The following is a 23,426-nucleotide window of genomic DNA, read 5'->3' on the forward strand; positions in this document are numbered from 1 at the left end:
TTTGTGAATGGATTGAAAGAGAGAAAGAACTATGGGTTGGTGATGATCCTTTGAAAACATAATTTAGAGGAGAGAAGACTACAATGAGAATAAGAATTGTTGGCTATGATCCTTTGAATAAAATAGTATGAGATTTATAGGTTTTTAAGAGATGAAGACTAGGTTTTTTTTAAAAATAAAATAAAATTGACTTTATTTAATTTTTTGGGTTTTATATTGATGAAGGTATACAAAGATAATGATGAAGATGAAGAATAAGGAGAGAAGATGAAAAAAGTAATAAAAATTAGTTGTTGGTGGTTCACCGTAAGATACAATAGATTTGCATAATCCAACGATTCTCGTTTCAAAAAAATAATCAAACGGTTAAAGTAATTTTTTTTAATGAGGTATACGGTGGAACATCTGCATTGTTGATCTATCTTAGGCATTGATGATGTTAAAAGTTAACAAAAAGGACCAATTAGACTGACAAAAGTAACGTTGAGGGACCAAAACGTAACAACAATTATTTAAGGGATCAATATGTAAATATTACATAAGTTACAGAACTATACATACAATTTAGCCTATATTTATCACTTCAATGTGAGACTTAATATGTGTTTGGATGCAAAACCAAGACGAAAAAAATCACTTTTATGTAGAATCTACAAATACCAACTTTTTGTTTTTGTGGTGGGGAGATTCTCAAACTTGAGTTTGGGTGTTTTCACTTAGACATTTTATAATCAATTACACGCTTTATATAGTAAATTTCAATTCTCGAGTGTTCAAAAGCTAACCAAATCAAATCAAACCGCATAATTTTTTGTCTTACAGATCTGATGACTTTTAACCTCAAAACTAAACCAAATCGCACCGCGAACACCTCCTAATTGAAATATACATGGTTAATCCTTAAGTTTGATACATACATATATATGCACTGAACTGTACTTCAAATCATCCAAGACATGATTTCATTTCATATGCCTTGGATAATGTCGAAACTCCAAAAATGTACTATTCTCCTACTTAGCATTGGCTGTCCATGTCACAAATTATAACTCAATCCCACTCATTTCATTGTGTATCTTGACTGAAAGAGGAGATTGTGAAGTTGCAAGATCTTGTTTATGATCTGTCTCTTGAATCACAACATAAGACAATGCACCTGTAATTGGTCCAACAATATAGATCCAAATTCCTTTGTAGGATGAAGTAGCAATTGCAGGACCTAATGTCCTTGCTGGATTCATTGACCCACCTGATATTGGTTTGTATACAAGATTACAAGATATTTACAGCTCCTCTAAAAAAAAAAAAAGATATTGACAGCTTATATTAATGACTATTACTTTTTCCACCATATTCATTTCCTCGCGCGTCCTATTTTTTCTAAAAACACCCTTAGTCTGGATTACATAATCCAAACTTTTTTCGGATTATGAAATCCGGATAAATTCGTGGATTTTGGAACTTAAAGGACCCTGATGGATGTTGATGCAAATGTGCAATGGATAGATTCAGATTATACAATCCGGACTGGTTTTGCACTTTCCGGATTATGTAATCTGAAAAGTGTCAATCACCCCGTAGAAAGTCAACATTTGGGATGAAAAATGATGTTTCCGGATTATATAATCCCGAAAGTGTAAAACATGTCCGGATTACATAATCTGAACTGCATCCACACAGAGGCAGAAGTCATCTGTTTTGGTTGAACCTCTGTTTTAGAGCATTTAATTTAGTTAACAGTTTTGGCCTTTGACCATATGTTCAAAGAGAAAATTCAATTTATAACATAACAATTAACAATACAACATAATTATCCAAATTCAACGTTAATCAAACATAAAAATTAAAATTATCCAAATGTTACATAACTTAAAATCATCCATAATATTCAAACATTAACATAATTATAAATTACAATCAACCTATTATCACTACACCCCTACCACCCTTGCCACCTCTGGAACCCCCGACACCCGTGCCATCCTCAACATTTTTCCTAGGGCGGTAAACCTTCCCACCATGCACCTCTCAATACCTCCTCCAAATGTTGCCATTCCTCAAACCCTCGCGACACCACACCACTGGACATCACAACATACATATGGTCTCTTATACGACCTAACCTTCCGCTCAACTCTAAATACCCATGCTCTCCATCCTCCTGAGCAACAATCTCATCAATGGCCTCCCGCTCTGGTGGCCTCGGCACTGGAACCTCCATGTCTGGAAGAATCATGCGTGGATGAGAAACGTCATAATGATATTGGAAAGCATGGTTAAGAAAAACCAGCAACAACCTCTAGGTCTCTGAAGTACCTCAGGTAGACAACATTCATATAGGTGGTGCTCTTGCCAATGAAGAGCGTGATCCCCACCAAGTACATCAGATATATGCGGAGAGCCTGGTCCCGCAACCTCTGCACCTCCTCCTCCACACCACCCTCATTATCTAACTCTAATTGCAGCAAAAGACGCTGTTTGAAAATCTTCCTCAAGTAGTTGAATCGTGCATGTGCACCTCTGGTCTCATTCACCTCATCAAGAGCATCTCCTGGAGAAGACCGAAAATATTGTATCATCATATCCACCGCATCATACCGTAGCATCAAATTACCAGGTTTGGTTCTTTTGATAATTTTCACAACACAGACTTATGTCATTGTCAAATAGTTTTCTAAATAATTATTAGTGTGAATTCCTAATTTAATTTTTCATATTGTATATTATCATAATTTGTTGGTCTTTAAAATTAACAAAATTTTTTTGCAACTAAATAAAATAACCAAAAATTAAAATGATATTGAAAATTCTTCATATATTTTGTATATTGACTAAGCATATGTTTCTTACAGTTATACACACAGACTTTTAGGAGTTTCATTTATTGTTTTTTTTTTTTATTAAATCATGGACCTTAGCAATTTGTTTAGGACTTGTTTCTAACCCAAAATTTTCGGACTGAATTGACCCCATGTTTCTATTTATTATAATGTTTCCACATCAAATTGAATTAGAGAGGAAATTTATCAATTTTCAAAATTTGATTAAAAAGAAAAATAATGTGTGACATAAAATTAGCAAGAAATATATATTATGTTTTTTTTTTATTTGATAAAAAACAAAATAAAAAAAAACAATTAAGAAATCGACGAACTAGTAGACATCCTAGAAGAAGAAGAGGAAGAGGAAGAGGAAGATGATGATGATGTACTTCAGATTGGATTTGTTATGATTCGTCCAGATTTTAGCTGTTGAAATGAAGGTGGAAAGAAATGAGTTTAAACATTACCTCCTTCAGATTGGATTTTATTGAGTTCTTGGGAATCTCAAAAGAATTGAACTGATGCATGCATAGTAAACGGAGGAGGTACACTATAAAAAACAAACAACATTAAAAAATTAATTTCATTTTTTTTTTGTTTTTTCTTAACCAGTTTATCCACCACCATCTGTTCGGGAAAAGGAGACTTTTCCATGGTGGGAAAAAACTGTCCATTCCCAGGCTAAACGCCGCCCTAGTTGCAACTTGCCCCAAAACTCCAGTCATTACATATATTGCATATGATCATTAATACAAAGTTATAGGATATGGAAGACATTTCACCTATTAATAATAAAACATTGTGAAATCATGAACTCACAGGGCTACAAATAAAACAAACAAGTGTTTAAAGGTGACAAAAAGGGCTACATTTTCATATATGGCTCTTAAAGCAACAAATGGTGAAACTCCATTTAAATATTTGGGTGTCACGGATGATTGTTACCTTAGTTACTCAACTGATGAAATGCTAAGCCCAAAATTGAAGTTTGATGTGGAGTATGCTCCTGAGCGCCACAACCTTGTGCACATACGCTTGGCAGAAGTTTGCATGGCGTGACAAATTAGACAGGCTAACACAAGTATTTATCAGTTGAAACGCCAAATGGACCAAAACCATATGTTGAAAAGCCAAGCTTGACATTTCGAGCTTCTTATGCAAACATATATAGGCGTTGGAGTCTCAGAATAATAGGAAAATATCGCATCACGGAGAATGGAACGTATGTTTCCTTCGTTGATCAACCAACCTTTGGTTTGAACCATGGGTGCCCGCACACCAAGAAAGAAGAGCAAACTTTTGGGTCTTCGTTTCATGCATCTATTTTCTCATATTCTAATTCTAGGCTATTAACCATTTTCTTTGATCTATAAAAAATTTCAGATATTTTTCATGTCTATGGAATCATGCTTTTAATTATGACAATCATCTGATCATAACAACTCTCACTCATGTTGAACTCAGACTTCAAATTCAAAAATCGAGACATAGCAGACAACTTTGTGGGTTTATGCCACCCATCCCATAATGGTCCATGAGCATCTCTTATAAGGGTATAAAACTTCAAAGTTGATAGATTGGGATCCTCATCTAGATTTTGATCTTCAGAAAGATCATCAGCCATGGCATCTATAACCATATGCACGTATGGATTCCTATTCTCCATCTCTTCATTATGGACAAATGATGTAGAACTACTATCCCCCACTGATTCCCACCGAGAACGGTCCAATTTAAATAATCTTCCATAAACCCATGATCATACTAATGTTTCTCTATCCAAAATGATTTCTCTCTAACATAGTTCTTACACTTAGAACATGGACAAAAAATACAACCTAACGCGTCAGCAATTCCCGAGTGACTTTTAGCAACCATAATGAAATCACCAATTTCATTCTTAAATTCTTCGGTTACTTGGTTATTACAATCCTTTCTTCGCATCATCCAACTTTGACCGGCTCTCATTAGTATAAAGAGAATTTGAGAGACTAAAGAAAATATTTGAATTTAACCTTATTGACACTTAAACCAAACTTCTTTAAAAACATTAATTTCCTTCAACATCAGTCATAAAATAGTCACCATAAAAACACTGTAATATAATTTCACAATCTCTCAAATGAATCAACTCTACACGAACTAAATTTTCTAATAAATTTGCTAATATTCTACAACCAACGGAAAAACAACCTACCTAAATAAAACATTTATCCCAATCCTAATTGAACTTATTTGATGCCGGCCATAAATTGTTGCCTTAACAATATCTAGGCAACGTTTTTTACATGTTGCCATAAAAAGTGTTGCCAGAGACAATAAATGCTATAGTGATTAATCAATAATTCAGATGCACAACCCACTTGGGTTGGCTTAGTGGTATTGACTAAGAACCTGAGAGTATGCTCCTCATCAAGGTGTCATATACGATTATCGTCGGAGCCAATTTGGGTGGACTAACTTAGTTTCTTTAAAAAAAAAATCAGATCCACTAAATATCTTTGTTTAGATTCACTCATATAAGAAAATGTCATTTTCACTATCTTCTTATTCACTATCTTCATAAACCATATGGAATAAAACAAAGTAGATATTTAGAGCTGATTAAGATGAATATGTTGTGAAGTTAATTAAATTACTGCATTTGATCATAGTTTTAGACCAAATTCTTTGTCCTAGAAGATTCATTATATCATATCTACAAAAAATTATTTCTGATAAGAATCATCGTATCTACACAAAAATCAATAACTTCTGAAATTCCTATGATAAAAAAACAAATTTGAAGTTAATCACAGTTTCAGATATCAATACCTTGAATCGAATGTGTAGATCAGAGTAAATCCTGCAAAGTAGCGAAGATTGGAGAAAATGTGGCAAAATTGTGAAATCCTTGCAAATCGGTGAAGTTGTGAAATCCTTACAAGAAGTTAGTGATTTTGATTTTGATTTGAGCTCGGAGAATATTTGGTGATTCAGATCTACGATTTTGAGATTGTGATTAGGGCCGGCCTTAGGCATAGGCCAAGGGTGCAACGGTTTAGGGCCCATGTCAGTAGGGGGTCCAAAAAAATAATTTTAGGGGAGGGGTGCATATAGCAAAACTTGGTTTACCAAGGGGTCTGTTTAGCAAATTTCATCAAGAGGCCCAAACATTGACACTTAGTTGTCAAATAAAAGATGATGAGCTGAACTGGTTAATGTTTCGGCCCTTTTAGTGCAAGTTGCTATATATACTCCCATATTAAACATAGATTTCTATATACACCCTCCCTATAAAAAAATTGTGTTTTTTATTCTAATTATTTGTCAAAAATTTATTATTTAAGACATTGATGATATTTGTTGGGCCTTTTGTTCCTAATAATGTGTCTCACTAATTATAAACTATTGGTGATATTTATTATCTAAGAAATTGCGAGAATCTTCATAACAAAATCAACGATATTTTAGTTGAAAACGAGCCTACTTGAGATATCAATTTTAATCTTTTCTATAGAGGATAAAAAAAATTATAGTAATATAATGGTGTCAGCTTTCTTGGATTGATTGGAAAGATTGCATAATTGAATTTGATAATGCAAGATCATGTGAGACACACTTAGGATCATGTGGTCCACCGTAATTTTTTTTGTTTTCTTTTTCTTTTTTAACAATAATATATGATGAGGTATATTTAAAACACGTTGTTTTGAGGTGTCAAGATAACTGAGATATCAATCGTCAAAATAAATTGATGTCTCATTAATTTTAGTGAGATAAATTTTTTATCATAAGTGCGATAAAATTATCAATATAAGTGATTAAGTGTGCTTAAATTTTCCATTGAGGCACACTATTAACAACAATCCAAAACTAATATTGTATCATCACAAAGAACTTTACAAAGATATTTGTAGCATATGAAAAGAAGAATGTTGTACTTGTAAGGTATAAATGTGTCTTGTATATATCTTTGTTATGGGTCTAATATTGGAAAATTCTGCATCTAAAAGGCTAAAATTTAATTAATTAAGTGTTGATTTTTTTTTGTGCTATTATTCTCAAGTGCTAAAATTTTGAGTATTTAATTTTTTTTTTTTAAGATATAGCCTAAAAGACATTTATCATATTGAAAAGAAAGAAAAAAAAATGAAATAAAGTGTTAATAGAATCACAACAAAGAACTAAAAAGTTTATGTAAGGGGCCCTTTTCTCGTACTATGTCTAAGGCCCGTAAAATGCTAGGAAAGGCCCTGATTGTGGGATTTTGATAATGATGAGATTGTGATTACGTGATTTTAAGAATAATGTGATGATACTGTGATGAAGTGATTGTGAGATTTTGGAAGTGTTGGGACTTGTTTGGAAATAAGTAATTTTTTAGTGAGTAATTGGTAATAAGCAATATAAGTAATTGCTTTATGATAACAAAAAAAAATGATGAATAGTTTTTTAAACAAGTGTACTATCTTTTGTAACAAAAAAAAAAAAAACAAGTGTACTAACTTTCATACTTCTAATCAAAATGAATGTTGTTTAGGGTCCGTTTGGTTCGAGAGTTTTGGAGGGGAGAGGAAGGAATATTTTTAATTTGACGTGTTTTGTTCAATTTTTAGAAGAGGAATGGAGGGAAGAGAACGAGGTAAATTTTATTGCACTGTCAAAGTTATCCTTAGATTAATTTAAAATCGCAATATTATCTTTATAACAACGTTTATTATTATTAGATTATATTATCCTTGTAACAACTTTTATTATTATTATTATTATTATTATTATTATTATTATTATTATTATTATTATTATTATTATTGTTATTATTAGATAGATTATATGTTATATTATCTTGTAACAACTTGTATTATTATTAGGTGATATTATTCTTGTAACAACTTTTATTTCATATTATTAACAACTTTTCCTTGAAACTACTTGTATTACTACTTGTAACAACCCTATTATTAATCCATTATTCTATCGTGTTGTTATCGATTACATCGTTATTGTTGTGTTACTTTATTATCCTTATTTAATTAAGTTTAAGGGCAAAACATTAAAATAATTTTAAAACCCCTCCCCTCCCTTTCCTTCCGTTAAAATCCTTGTCCTCCCCTCCCATCCTAATTCTCGAACCAAGCGGACCCTTAGGCTTTGTTTGCGAGTTGGGTTTTGGAGGGGAGGGGAGGGGAAGGAAAGGCTTATGGAGAGGTAAACCCTTGTTTGGGAGTTTTAAAAAAACATGGAAAGGTTTTGGCGGGTTTTGAAGGGCTTCATTTGTCCAAATTTAAAGTTCCCCCAAATTGGAGGGTTTTGGGGGGGTTAAACATACAAATTGACAATTTTGTCCTCATAATAATCAAAAATTCCAATTATAATTTACAAGATAAATTACAAAGTATAACATAATGTATTTATTTTAAGAGAAAAAAATGGTAAAAAATAGTAAAATTATCACATAAACCCTCCATCTCCTTTCCTTGTTGGTTTCTTTAACTCCCAAACAAGGGGAAGGCTTTCCCTCCTTCCTTCCCCTCCCCTCCCCTCCTAAGCCTTTCCTTCCCCTCCCTTCAAAACTCGCAAACAAAGCCTTAAGGTATTTACAAACATATTAAGAAATGTAATGATTTAATGAAAGAAAAATGTTATTCTACCAAATTATACTTATTAATTATTAGTTAGTTTTTCATCAAAGTAAAAGTAATATTTTTGGAATCGTGTGTGCATAGTATCAATCGAACGGTACAATTGGAATGAAAAGGTCATTGGTTAGCAAACAAATTATTTTCTATCGTTTACAAATATAATAACTAAATCTTTATTTATCAAAAACTTCGACGAAATAATATAACAATATAAGTTTATTTTTATTTTAATAGAATACAGCATATATGTTTAAGAAAAAGGATTCGCGGAAATCTTTGGATCCAAATAGGCCATATCATATGGCCCATATGGTTAATATTATTAAGATATCTATCAATGGTGCATGCATGCTAACTAATAATTTATATGCAGGACGTTTGTCTCTAATCACCTGCTGAGATTTTGAAAATCTATTTCCACAAGACTTTTCAATTGATAGCCGAATGTTTCATGAAGAGGCGTTAATTCACATGCATACAGCTGCCGTGTCTTATACAAAAATGTTACTCCCTATGTCCCTTAATGTAACCATCTATTTGATTTTATTTTTGCCCCTAAATGTAACCCCTTTTCAAATTACTAGATGCATTTATTACTTTTTTCCTAAACATACCCCTAATTAATACTACTAACTTGTCTTGAAATATGAATAGTCAAATTTAATACACATACAAACAAAGGACAATTTGGTAATATTAATACACAAAACAGACACATTAATTACACTGACAACTTTTCTTAAGAAATGTGAAAAATACAAAGAGGGGTTACATTAAGGGACGGAGGGAGTACATGTATTATTTCTCATAAATATATAGATAGGAGGAGGGAGTTGGTATCTACAATTTCATCGCAAACAAACACTTTCACAAAGGATGGGGAGATTGGGCCGAAGTGTAATATTCCAGTTTCCAAAAATAGCAATAGTACTACTAATTATAGCATCACCAGGAAGGTGTTGGGCAGACAAAGAGCAATGTGGAAAACAAGCTGGGGGTGCACTGTGTCATAATGAATTATGCTGCAGTGCATGGGGCTTTTGTGGATCAACCGACCACTACTGCGGCAAGGGTTGCCAGAGTCAATGTAATGGAACTACTCCTCCTCCTCCAACTCCAGAGGAGGAGTACCTCATCTCGAGAAAGGATTTCAACGAGATGCTTAAACATCGCGACGATGATGAGTGTGAGGGGAAAGGATTTTACACCTACGAAGGATTTGTTGAAGCTGCCAAAACATTCCCCAGGTTCGGCAACGAAGGAGACACTCAAGAGATTAAAAGAGACATTGCTGCTTTTTTTGGTCAAAGCTCTCACAAAACAAGAGGTGGATCACCTCTTAGCCCCTATGACCGGGGATATTGCTTTATGAATGAAACGAATCCCATCGAAGAAGACTACTGCGAACCAAGCTCTAAATTTCCATGTGTTCCTGGGAAGCAATACTACGGGAGGGGTCCGTTTCAGATCAAAGGCAATAAAATATATGGAGAATGTGGAAGTATAATAGGTGTTGATTTGCTCAATAACCCAGATCTCATTGCCACAGACCCTGTTATATCCTTCAAGAGTGCTATATGGTATTGGATGAGAACTCCTCCACCTTTCCCTTTCCAAGTAAAGCCATCTTGCCATGACGCTATAACCGGACGATGGATCCCTACTGATTTTGATGTTAGTCAGAGGAGGTTTCCAGGATATGGGATGACCACATACGTCATAGAAGGCTGGAAGGAATGCGCGACCGGGTGGCTGGATGTAAACGAGATGGATCGGGTTGGATATTACATGAGATATTGTGACATACTTGGAGTTCGATACGGAGATCACCTTGAATGTTTTGAATTTTCTTCTCTTGCCATCTCTTGATCTGGTCTGCCTAGCTAGCTTGTCTTGTTCTTAATTAATTAAAATGAAAATAAATGTTTTCATCACCCATTGTGTTAATTGGGTATTGTAATTTGTATGTGTGTGTGATGTACCACCTTTGTCTTATTTATTTATAATTACTGCATCATCTCAAATCTCAATGAATAAACAAGAATGATATTTGAACAAATGTTATTTTCATGCATGAATTCAATAGATGATGTAAATGAACAAGTGTTGGAACATGAGTGTTGATGAGTGAATTGAAAAAGTTCTTATGTTTCATATTAGATATAGATTACACATAATACTAATGTTTATAATTTATTTATAGGCACTTCTACGGTATAGTCAGGCAATTGACTTTTTTGAAAAGTTATTTTGTTTAGCCAATAATATAACTGTTAATGTCATGTCAGCTAGTGTCCGGCTGGTGGACCACTCTAAGACTAAACTTTACCATAGTACAAATCAGACTTCATACAAAATATTAATTACTTTTGATTTATTAACTTATTTTATTTAAAATTAAATCATTTATTAATTATACACAAATTAAATCATTTTTAATCATCCTCTTTCTTCGGTTTCTCCATCTTCATCTGCAAAAGGGGAAAAATTAAGGTTGTACATGTTCCAAAACGAAAAATCACATGCATGTGTCACTCTCCATTTTCCAAAATCCTAAATAACAACAACAACAACATGGTTGATTCTAACGATGACACTTCAAAGATTCCATCGATATCAACCGATTCACCGAATGGTAATGCTCCTATGTCATGTTCCTGTATTGAAATCTTTTCTTGAATATTCAATTTTTTGAGTGTTGTTGATTGAATATATTTCAATTGGTTTTTTCAAATTTTTGTTTGATTCAGTATAATTTAAAAAATCTGCAGAAGGGGATTTCTCTAACCTAAATTATTCAATTTGTTCTCCATCTTCATCTGCAGAAGGGGATTTCTCTAACCTAAATTATTCATTTCGTTCGTGTTCTTCTTCTCTTCCTATTCATATGCAGAACGAAAAATCTCTTTTGGAGTGAAAGAACACTTGCCATCACACCTTTGGAAATTTAGGAATGCCAATTTATGTTGGCTTAATTAATGGTTTGGTCCCTTAAGTTATTTGTTGGTTACGTTTTGGTCCCATAAGTTATTAACGTTATATTTTGGTCCCTTAACTTATAATTTGTTAGCCAATTAAATCCTATCTGTTAACTTTTGTCAAAAACTGTTAATCTTCATCCTCGAACCCAAAATTCATCGCATTCATCACCAAACTCAAAAAATTCATCATCTTCCTTCATGAATTTCATTAACAAACCCATAAAAATTCAACAAACTTTATAAAAAGAGTATGAATAAACATGAATTGACATGGTTATAGAAAAAATGCCCAAGTTTATAAAAGATTATGGGTTAAATCATAGTTCTAAATCCTCTATAAACAATATTCCCAATTTTGTTACTAAAAATAAGTATTGATGAATTTGGGAGAAAATTCATCAAACTTTGGGGAAATCGAATCTTCCCAATTTGGGGAAATCCCAATTTGCCCAGGAAATCGAGATCGAATTTGGGGAATTTGGGGTTAGGGGATTTGAATTTGGCGAATTTGGGTTTGTTGAGTTTTTTAATTTTTCTAGGTTATTGATGAAGGTAGATGAATTTGATGAATTTTCTGGATTTAATGATGAATGTCATGAATTTTTGGATTGATGATGAATATTATCGTTTCTTTGACAAAAGTTAACAGATAGGATTCAATTGGCTAACAGATTATAAGTTAAAGGACCAAAATGTAACATTTATAACTTATGGGACCAAAATGTAACCAACAAATAAATTAAGGGACCAAATCATTAATTAAGCCATTTATGTTTATGTTTCAATTATCTTTGCGGGAGTAAGACCCTGCACATAAGAATCACCACGTGACCAGCAGGTGCAACTCAACAGGCGGAGGGATAGACCGAAATCAATCGAGAGAGTAAGACCCTGCACGTAAGGATCACCGTGCGACTAGAAGGTGCAACTTGACAAACCGGTTAGGTTAGAATGTCCTGACAGACTCATCATTTAGATAGTCTACTTAGAATAACTGAGTGAGACTTGACTGTTAATTAATTCCAACAAATGAATAGGGGGTTTCAAAGAATTCAAACCTCTGCTAACTTTTTTGTAACCAAAATAGGTAACTTGCTCTGTTGCAAACAGATAAAAATTGCAAATCTCTTAACCCTCAACTCTTTTAATATTTTATTGTTCAAAATAAGTAACAATAATTGTGTGGATACGCTACTTTATTTATCACTTTATTACTTCATAAACGATTTGGTTCACTTGCCTAATTCGACCATAGACTTCCAAATTACTAGCACAATATCTTTGAAACGCTTACGACGAGGCGAGACAAAGAAGTTATCCATAAAAGAAATATTGTGTGTGTAAGGCAAAGAGTTCCCCAGCAAAAGAAACAATTGTTTCCTCTGCCGTCTAAAGGGACATCTTGCATGAGCTAAACTTCACAGTATTTTTGGCCATCTAAATAGTATGCATAATATGAATAATGCTTGCCACATAAATGTCTTAAATCTGCGAGCTACAATTGAGAGGGATAACAACAAATCCATCGAAGTCAAATTAAGGACGCAATTCAACGAGACACCCAATTCAATGAGTTTTATGTAACGCAATTCAACGAGACACCCAATTCAATGAGTTTTATGTAGTGACAAAGCTACTATTGTCTAAGGCGGGCACATTTATCTGGTGAGGTTACTAAGAGATTATAGAGAGAACTCGACGAAAGAGTTCGTCAAAAAGTGATAAAATGTGTTAGTTGTCTTTATGGTGGATTGAAGCCATCATATTTATATATAGTGGTGCCCAGCTATAAGTGATATTGTGAAACCCCCGACATGAAAAATAGGAGTTTGTTAGAAAACACATATACAAACCTGATTGAAGGACCACACTCATTTGCGGTCAATCGCATCAGAAGTCCCTTGTTCATCCTCAAGTATAGAAGTTTTTGGATTATGACAATCATCTGATCATAACAACTCTCACTCATGTTGAACTCAGACTTCAAATTCAAAAATCGAGACATAGCAGACAACTTTGTCGGTTTATGCCACCCATCCCATAATGGTCCATAAGCATCTCTTATAAGGGTATAAAACTTCAAAGTTGGTAGATTGGGATCCTCATCTAGATTTTGATCTTCAGAAAGATCATCAGCCATGGCATCTATAACCATATCCACGTATGGATTCCTATTCTCCATCTCTTCATTATGGACAAATGATGTAGAACTACTATCCCCCACTGATTCCCACCGAGAACGGTCCAATTTAAATAATCTTCCATAAACCCATGATCATACTAATGTTTCTCTATCCAAAATGATTTCTCTCTAACATAGTTCTTACACTTAGAACATGGACAAAAAATACAACCTAACGCGTCAGCAATTTCCGAGTGACTTTTAGCAACCTTAACGAAATCACCAATTCCATTCTTAAATTCTTCGGTTACTTGGTTATTACAATCCTTTCTTCGCATCATCCAACTTTGACCGGGTCTCATTAATATAAAGAGAATTTGAGAGACTAAAGAAAATATTTGAATTTAACCTTATTGACACTTAAACCAAACTTCTTTAAAAACATTAATTTCCTTCAACATCAGTCATAAAATAGTCACCATAAAAACACTGTAAAAACAACCAACGGACTAAATTTCCTTCAACTCTACACGAGCTAAATTTTCTAATAAATTTGCTAATATTCTACAACCAACGGAAAAACAACCTACCTAAATAAAACATTTATCCCAATCCTAATAGAACTTATTTGATGCCAAGTATAGGCCATAAATCGTTGCCTTAACAATATTTGGGCAACGTTTTTTACATGTTGCCATAAAAAGTGTTGCCAGAGACAATAAATGCTATAGTGATTAATCAATAATTCAGATGCACAACCCACTTGGGTTGGCTTAGTGATATTGACTAAGAACCTGAGAGTGTGCTCCTCATCAAGGTCTCATATACGATTATCGTCGGAGCCAATTTGGGTGGACTAACTTAGTTTCTTTAAAAACAAAAAAAATCAGATCCACTAAATATCTTTGTTTAGATTCACTCATATAAGAAAATGTCATTTTCACTATCTTCTTATTCACTATCTTCATAAACCATATGCAATAAAACAAAGTAGATATTTAGAGCTGATTAAGATGAATATGTTGTGAAGTTAATTAAATTACTGCATTTGATCATAGTTTTAGACCAAATTATTTGTCCTAGAAGATTCATCATATCATATCTACAAAAAATTATTTCTGATAAAAGAATCATCGTATCTACACAAAAATCAATAAATTCTGAAATTCCTATGATAAAAAAAACAAATTTGAAGTTAATCACAGTTTCGATATCAATACCTTGAATCAAATGTGTAGATCAGAGAAAATCCTGCAAAGTAGCGAAGATTGGAGAAAATGTGGCAAAATTGTGAAATCCTTGCAAATCGGTGAAGTTGCGAAATCCTTACAAGAAGTTAGTGATTTTGATTTTGATTTGAGCTCGGAGAATATTTGGTGATTCAGATCTACGATTTTGAGATTTTGAGATTGTGATCAGGGCCGGCCTTAGGCATAGGCCAAGGGTACAACGGCCTAGGGCCCATGTCAGTAGGGGGCCCAAAAAAATGATTTTAGGGGAGGGGTGCATGTAGCAAAACTTGGTTTACCAAGGGGTCTGTTTAGCAAATTTCATCAAGAGGCCCAAACATTGACACTTAGTTGTCAAATAAAAGATGATGAGCTGAACTGATTAATGTTTTGGCCCTTTTAGTGCAAGTTGCTATATATACTCCCATATTAAACATAGATTTCTATATACACCCTCCCTATAAAAAAATTGTGTTTTTTATTCTAATTATTTGTCAAAAATTTATTATTTAAGAAATTGATGATAGTTGTTGGGCCTTTTGTTCCTAATAATGTGTCTCACTAATTATAAAATATTGGTGATATTTATTATCTAAGAAATTGCGAGAATGTTCATAACAAAATCAACGATATTTTAGTTGAAAACGGGCCTACTTGAGATATCAATTTTAATCTTTTCTATAGAGGATAAAAAAAATTATAGTAATATAATGGTGTCAACTTTCTTGGATTGATTGGAAAGATTGCATAATTGAATTTGATAATGCAAGATCATGCGAGACACACTTAGGATCATGTGGTCCACCGTAATTTTTTTTTGTTTTCTTTTTCTTTTTTAAAAATAATATATGATGAGGTATATTTAAAACACGTTGTTTTGAGGTGTCAAGATAATTGAGATATCAATCGTCAAAATAAATGCATGTCTCATTAATTTTAGTGAGATAATTTTTTTATCATAAGTGCGATAAAATTATCAATATAAGTGATTAAGTGTGCTTAAATTCTCCATTGAGGCATACTATCAACAACAATCCAAAACTAATATTGTATCATCACAAAGAACTTTTCAAAGATATTTGTAGCATATGAAAAGAAGAATGCTGTACTTGTAAGGTATAAATGTGTCTTGTATATATCTTTGTTATGGGTCTAATATTGGAAAATTCTGCATCTAAAAGGCTAAAATTTAATTAATTAAGTGTTGATTTTTTTTGTGCTATTATTCTCAAGTGCTAAAATTTTGAGTATTTGATTTTTTTTTTTTAAGATATAGCCTAAAAGACATTTATCATATTGAAAAGAAAGAAAAAAAAATGAAATAAAGTGTTAATAGAATCACAACAAAGAACTAAAAAGTTTATGTGAGGGGCCCTTTTCTCGTATTATGTCTAAGGCCCGTAAAATGCTAGGAAAGGCCCTGATTGTGGGATTTTGATAATGATGAGATTGTGATTAAGTGATTTTGAGATTAATGTGATGATACTGTGATGAAGTGATTGTGAGATTTTGGAAGTGTTGGGACTTGTTTGGAAATAAGTAATTTTTTAGTGAGTAATTTGTAATAAGCAATATAAGTAATTGCTTTATGATAATAAAAAAAAAGTGATGAATAGTTTTTTAAACAAGTGTACTATCTTTTGTAACAAAAATAAAACAAGTGTACTAACTTTCATACTTTCAATCAAAATGAATGTTGTTTAGGGTCCGTTTGATTCGAGTGTTTTGGAGGGGAGAGGAGGGAATATTTTTAATTTGACGTGTTTTGTTCAATTTTTAGAAGAGGAATGGAGGGAAGAGAACGGAGTAAATTTTATTGCACTGTCAAAGTTATCCTTAGATTAATTTAAAATCTCAATATTATCTTTATAACAACATTTATTATTATTAGATTATATTATCCTTGTAACAACTTTTATTATTATTATTATTATTATTATTATTATTATTATTATTATTATTATTATTATTATTATTATTATTATTATTATTATTATTATTAGATAGATTATATGTTATATTATCTTGTAACAAATTGTATTATTATTAGGTTATATTATTCTTGTAACAACTTTTATTTCATATTATTAACAATTTTTCCTTGAAACTACTTGTATTACTACTTGTAACAACCCTATTGTTAATCCATTATTCTATCGTGTTGTTATCGATTACATCGTTATTGTTTCGTTACTTTATTGTCCTTATTTAATTAAGTTTAAGGGTAAAACTGTAAAATAATTTTAAAACCCTTCCCCTCCCTTTCCTTCCGATAAAATCCTTGCCCTCCCCTCCCATCCTAATTCTCGAACCAAGCGGACCCTTAGGCTTTGTTTGCGAGTTGGGTTTTGGAGGGGATGGGAGGGGAAGGAAAGGCTTATGGAGAGGTAAACCCTTGATTGGGAGTTTTAAAAAAACATGGAATGGTTTTGGGGGGTTTTGAAGGGCTTCATTTGTCCAAATTTAAAGTTCCCCCAAATTGGAGGGTTTTGGGGGGTTAAACATACAAATTGACAATTTTGTCCTCATAATAATCCAAAATTCCAATTATAATTTACAAGATAAATTACAAAGTATAACATAATGTATTTATTTTAAGAGAAAAAAATGGTAAAAAATAGTAAAATTATCACATAAACCCTTCATCTCCTTTCCTTGTTGGTTTCTTTAACTCCCAAACAAGGGGAAGGCTTTCCCTCCTTCCTTCCCCTCCCCTCCCCTCCTAAGTCTTTCCTTCCCCTCCCTTCAAAACTCGCAAACAAAGCCTTAAGATATTTACAAACATATTAAGAAATGTAATGATTTAATGAAAGAAAAATGTTATTCTACCAAATTATCCTTATTAATTATTAGTTAGTTTTTCATCAAAGTAAAATTAATATTTTCGGAATCGTGTGTGCATAGTATCAATTGAAGGGTACAATTGGAATGAAAAGGTCACTGGTTAGCAAACAAATTATTTTCTATCATTTACAAATATAATAACTAAATCTTTATTTATCAAAAACTTCGACGAAATAATATAACAATATATGTTTATTTTTATTTTAATAGATTACAGCATATATGTTTAAGAAAAAAGATTCGCGGAAATCTTTGGATCCAAATAGGCCATATCATATGGCCCATATGGTTAATATTATTAAGATATCTATCAATGGTGCATGCATGCTAACTAATAATTTATATGCAGGACGTTTGTCTCTAATCACCTGCTGAGATTTTGAAAATCTATTTCCACAAGACTTTTCAATTGATAGCCGAATGTTTCATGAAGAGACGTTAAATCACATGCATACAGCTGCCGTGTCTTATACAAAAATGTTACATGTATTATTTCTCAAATATACACTCCCTCCGGTCTCAAATGTAAGAAACTTTTCACTTTTTAGGTTCATTCAATAAATGATGTATGTGGTCAATAATAAAGACCACATACATCATTTACTGAATGAACCTAAAAAGTGAAAAGTTTCTTACATTTGAGACCGGAGGAAGTAGATAGGAGGAGGGAGTTGGTATATGCAATTTCATCGCAAACAAAAAACTTTCACAAAGGATGGGGAGATTGGGAAGTGTAATATTCCAGTTTCCAATAATAGTAATAGTACTACTAATTATAGCATCACCAGGAAGGTGTTGGGCAGACAAAGAGCAATGTGGAAAACAAGCTGGGGGTGCACTGTGTCATAATGAATTATGCTGCAGTCCATGGGGCTTTTGTGGATCAACCGACCACTAGTGCGGCGAGGGTTGCCAGAGTCAATGTAATCGAACTACTACTCCTCCTCCTCCAACTCCAGAAGAGGAGTACCTCATCTCGAGAAAGGATTTCAACGAGATGCTTAAACATCCCGACGATGATGAGTGTGAGGGGAAATGATTTTACACCTACGAAGCATTTGTTGAAGCTGCCAAAACATTCCCCAGGTTCGGCAACGAAGGAGACACTCAAGAGATTAAAAGAGACATTGCTGCTTTTTTTGGTCAAAGCTCTCACAAAACAAGAGGTGGATCACCTCTTAGCCCCTATGACCGGGGATATTTCTTTGTGAATGAAACGAATCCCATCGAAGAAGACTACTGCGAACCAAGCTCTAAATTTCCATGTGTTCCTGGGAAGCAATACTACGAGAGGGGTCCGCTTCAGATCAAAGGGAATAAAATATATGGAGAATGTGGAAGTATAATAGGTGTTGATTTGCTCAATAACCCAGATCTCATTGCCACAGACCCTGTTATATCCTTCAAGAGTGCTATATGGTTTTGGATGAGAACTCCTCCACCTTTCCCTTTCCAAGTAAAGCCATCTTGCCACGACGCTATAACCGGACGATGGATCCCTACTGATTTTGATTTTAGTCAGAGGAGGTTTCCAGGATATGGGATGACCACATATGTCATAGAAGGCTGGAAGGAATGCGCGACCGGGTGGCTGGATGTAAACGAGATCGATCGGGTTGCATATTATGTAACACCTAATTTTTATTTAAGTATTTTTAGACGATGTTTGAATATTTTATATGATTTTTATGTGATATATGGTGTGATGCTATTTTATTATATGATTTATGGAGTTGTGTATTATTTAAATGAATATTGTTTTATTATTTGTGGAAATAATAGGAGAAAGAAAAATAGGTAGAAATATTATTATTTTGGTTAATGGGAATTAAGTAGTAATTATGTGAGATTAGTCGGAGTTAAGTGAGAAAAGGAGAGGTTATAGTTTTGGGTAAAAGAAAGAAAAGTCAGACAAAACATTTTCACGTACAAACAAGAAAAAGGGAGTTTTTGAGAGAAGGAAGAGAAAGCTAGGAGAAGAGCTACGAAGAGAGAATCCAACCATTTTTTGCTGTAGAATTTGCTGAATTAAGGTAAGGGTGGGATTCCTTTCACTAATAATATGTATAATTCTGATTTTTGATGATTGTGGTGTTTTGGTATTAGGGTTAGAAAGTTTTAGGTTAATGGCTATAATATGATGAATTGTGTTGTTGATGCATGTTTCTATGTTATTTGATTGTTATATTGCCTAATTGAACCTGAAAACTTCTGTTGAAACGTATTTTGGGTAATCAGGGATTGAAAATTGGGATTTTCGATTGAAACGTCGGCGTCTGAATGTTCTACAGACAAGTGATTATGTGAGGTTTGGGAAATCGATTTTTTTGAGTGGTGGAAAATTGAATGTTTCTGTAGATTATGATAGAGGGAAATGTCAGGAGCGTGTAGGCGAAAACGACACTGAAATCCGCTTAACGGTTTGAATTTTATACGCGAAATGGTGAAAACGGAAAAAAAAAACGAAGAAAAAGTTGTACTGTCAATCGAGCACGGCCGTGCCAACGTTCTGTTTTCTTCGCGCTGACAGAATTTCGGTTTCTGCGTTTTTTGTGCTTTTTCACCCATTTCTGTTTTGAATTGGCTTTTGACGTAAACATGAAAGTTGTAGATAATTAAGTTAGCTTTCTAATGGCCTTGGTTTGACTTGGAAATAATTTCTATATTTTGAGTTATGATAAAAATAGTCTAAGTGGGTCTTTAGAAAATTTTAAGAAGATTTAGCATAACTGATCTCTAGTTAGTCCAAAAACTTACGGTTGGTTTCCCAACTTCAAACTTAAGTATTAGGGATTTAGTTGAAGTGTTTTATGAGTAGTTGGCTTATGTTATATCGGTCAAACTTGACTTGCTCTTGAGGAATGTTCTATTTAATATGAATGTAATTGATTAATGTATATGTGCTATGTTGGTGAATTCTGTCGTAATAGTTGTTGTGTTAGATTTTGACTAAGTTGGAGAGTATGTCATAATTAATTAAGTACGTTGATGTTGTTGTCGTAGCTGTTGTTGGGTTGTATGTTGATTGAAGGTGAGAACAACACAAGAAGGGGGGGTTGAATTGTGTTTTGGAAAATTTTTCGTTTCTCCTAAAAACTGAACACACTGATCAGAAGCTAAGTGAAACAGCTTCTGAAGTGTTAATCAGAATCTACACGCAGCGGAATAAAAACAGAGAGAGAGAGGAGGAACGACACAAAGCAATTATACTGGTTCCTTCCACAATCCGAAAGTAGTCCAGTCCCCCTTGCACTTCCAAGGAGATTTCACTAAGAGCAATATCTGATTACAATTGCTCAAGCACACCTGCAAGAGACTTCCTTTGCTCAAGCACACTTTGCAAGAGTCTTCCTATGCTCAAGAACACAATCAAGAGACTTCCCTGCTCAAGCACAACTGCAAGAGACTTCTAACTAAACAAAATTACACAGAAAATTGTTTAAGGTTGAACACTTGATATACAATCAGAGGTGCTCACAATACAAATCAGATACAAACTCAATAACTTAAGAATTTCTAAGATGAAACTTTGAGACACAGAAATTCTAAGTGAATGCAGAACAATTTCAGCAGAGGTTTGACACTTGTAAAAATATTGTGAGTCTTTCGTTCAGCATTACCAAAACTCTAAGTCTTCACTCCTTTATATAGAGGTGTGAAAGAGACGTTGTGAAATTGCCAGCACATCAAAGAGTCGTTGTTGAAGCTTGATCTTTCACCAATGATCTTTTGCCTGATTTGGTTGTTGTCCTATGAAGAACCAATTTGAAATCCATTCCTTATCCAAAGGAACATCTATGCAGGCAAAGCCGTATTCTGGAGCTGTTTTCTTGTCTTGTAGCGTGGACACAAAACAGAGTAGTGGAGAAGGTGGTCGTACAGTTTGTACAAAGTACAATGTCAACGCTTTCGTCCAAAATTGCAAGCACATGCCTTCAAACACCTTTGAAATGACCGTTGCAAAATTCCACTAATCTTTTGTTGTGTTTTCGAATCCAATAGACAGCTTTTGCAGTGATGATTCTTCAATCCTTGAATCTTTCGCAAATCCAGTTGATCTTCAGCTTCTGGTGAAACGACTTCTGATGAGGCAGCTTCTGATGATGCAGCTTCTGATGATACAGCTTCTGATAACGCAACTTCTGATGATGTGGCTTCTGGACCTCTTGTCTTCAGAAGCACAATTCTTCAGAAGCACTTTACTAACTTCAGGAGCGGCTTTACTTCAGGAGCGCTTTTTCTCTTCAGGAGCGAGTTGCCTTCAGGAGCACTAAGCTTCAATTTTGTTGATTCCTTTTGCTCTTTATTTGCTCATTCAGAACCAATAAATGATGTAACTTTTTAATTATGGTCCTGTACACTTGAACAAATATTAGCTAGTCCAATTTACAATTTTTAATACCTTGTTATCATCAAAACTCTTTAAGGTTCATTGTTAAACATATTTTGTTCCAACAATCTCCCCCTTTTTGATGATGACAAACAATAGTATTTAAAATTGATCAATTGTTGTTAATCTAATTAACAAGTTGACTTTGGGGTTCTGAGGTTTGTAAGCTCAAACTCCCCCTGAGTCTGATAGTCTTTAAGGTGAGGTTTGTAAGCTCCCCCAAAGTTCTATCCAGGTTAATTAAATTTATTTAGCGCGCAATAATAATTTCAGAGCTGAAAATGAAATGAGTTATAGATGAGAAGAGTGATTCAATTAATTTTATTTGAAAATTTGATACTCCCCCTTTTTGATACACCTCTCTTTAGGTAAGACAAAAAGATATAAGTTTTTCAAAAAATTTCAAATATCATTAATGGGGCTCAGAGCCTTTAAATACTATCACATATACTCCCCCTTTTGTCATTATCAAAAAAATAAGCAATCAAGACAAAAAGATCTGAGAGAAACTCAAGCAAGAAGAGAGTATAAACAAAATTAGAACCTATAATATAGCTCATCAAAAATATAAGTAACTAAGTAAATCAATGAAAATATATATATGAACAAAACAGAATATTCAGGAATTCAAGACTCAGAACAATTAAGAATTCAGAAGCAGTAAGAATTGTAAAGACAAGAGGTATTCAGAAGCAGGAAATAAAACAAACAACAAACAAAAAAAAATAAACACAAAGGTGTGCAACTAAGGTTTGGTTTGAATTTGTTTCCTCATCTTCTCCATTTCTTCAGCTTGCTTCTTCAACTGTTCTTCAAGAAGTTATTGCCTCTGGAGAAGCGCCAATTCCCTTGCCTTAGCTTCTTGCTGTTGCTGTGCCATCTGCTGCCTCAGAAGCTTGAACATTCTACCTTCTCTTGTCATATAATCCACTTCTGAGAAGAATGGCTTGTTTGTCAGAAGCAATCTGGGATTTTCAACTCTAAATCTTTGCTTCAGATTCTCCATTAATCTTCTGACAGAAGCTCCCTTGATTCTGATGCATTTGGCCTTTACACCTTCTATTAACTCAGCAGCGCTGTTCTGAAGTGATGCCCATGATTCTTTGTATGCATTGGTGAGATCATTTGTCCTTCTCTGATCCACCAGATCATGCATTTTAGAAAGAATATTGAGTAGCTCTACATCAATATGTTCAGATTCCAGGATGTCCAGGGGTGGATGTTCAAGGGTTTCAAGGTCAGAATCACTAAGAGTGAGGTCTTGAACAGGGTTGGATTCTGGAATGGTGATTTGTTGAGATGGAGTTGAGAGTGATGGCTGGTCAGAAGCAATTTGTGAGGTTGAGGTTGAGGCGTGGAGATTGACTTGAGGATTGTCAATGTCCATTGGAGTGGGATTGGGAAAAGTTTTTCT

General features: G+C 33.7%; 2 protein-coding genes and 1 pseudogene across 2 annotated transcripts in view; 2 read left to right on the forward strand and 1 right to left on the reverse strand.

The window, feature by feature from the left end:
- Positions 1 to 1,009: 1,009 nt before the first annotated feature.
- LOC146904100 (aquaporin NIP2-1-like) overlaps positions 1,010 to 23,426 on the reverse strand; it is a 93,325-nt gene continuing 70,908 nt past the window's right edge. Inside the window, exon 5 of the mRNA XM_085729578.1 lies at positions 1,010 to 1,260. Coding sequence (XP_085585704.1) covers positions 1,044 to 1,260 — 217 coding nt within the window. The 3' untranslated portion in view covers positions 1,010 to 1,043. The remainder of the gene's footprint in view (positions 1,261 to 23,426) is intronic.
- Positions 9,285 to 10,505, forward strand: LOC146904101 (putative inactive chitinase-like protein LaCIC). Its single transcript, XM_085729576.1, has one exon. The coding sequence runs from the start codon at positions 9,323 to 9,325 to the stop codon at positions 10,313 to 10,315; it is 993 nt and encodes a 330-aa protein (XP_085585702.1). The 5' UTR covers positions 9,285 to 9,322; the 3' UTR covers positions 10,316 to 10,505.
- LOC146904102 (putative inactive chitinase-like protein LaCIC) lies at positions 18,211 to 19,423 on the forward strand (annotated as a pseudogene).

Source organism: Medicago sativa, chromosome 7, assembly GCF_051527215.1.
Source record: "Medicago sativa cultivar Bolivia chromosome 7, Bolivia_mono, whole genome shotgun sequence".
NCBI lineage: Eukaryota > Viridiplantae > Streptophyta > Magnoliopsida > Fabales > Fabaceae > Medicago > Medicago sativa.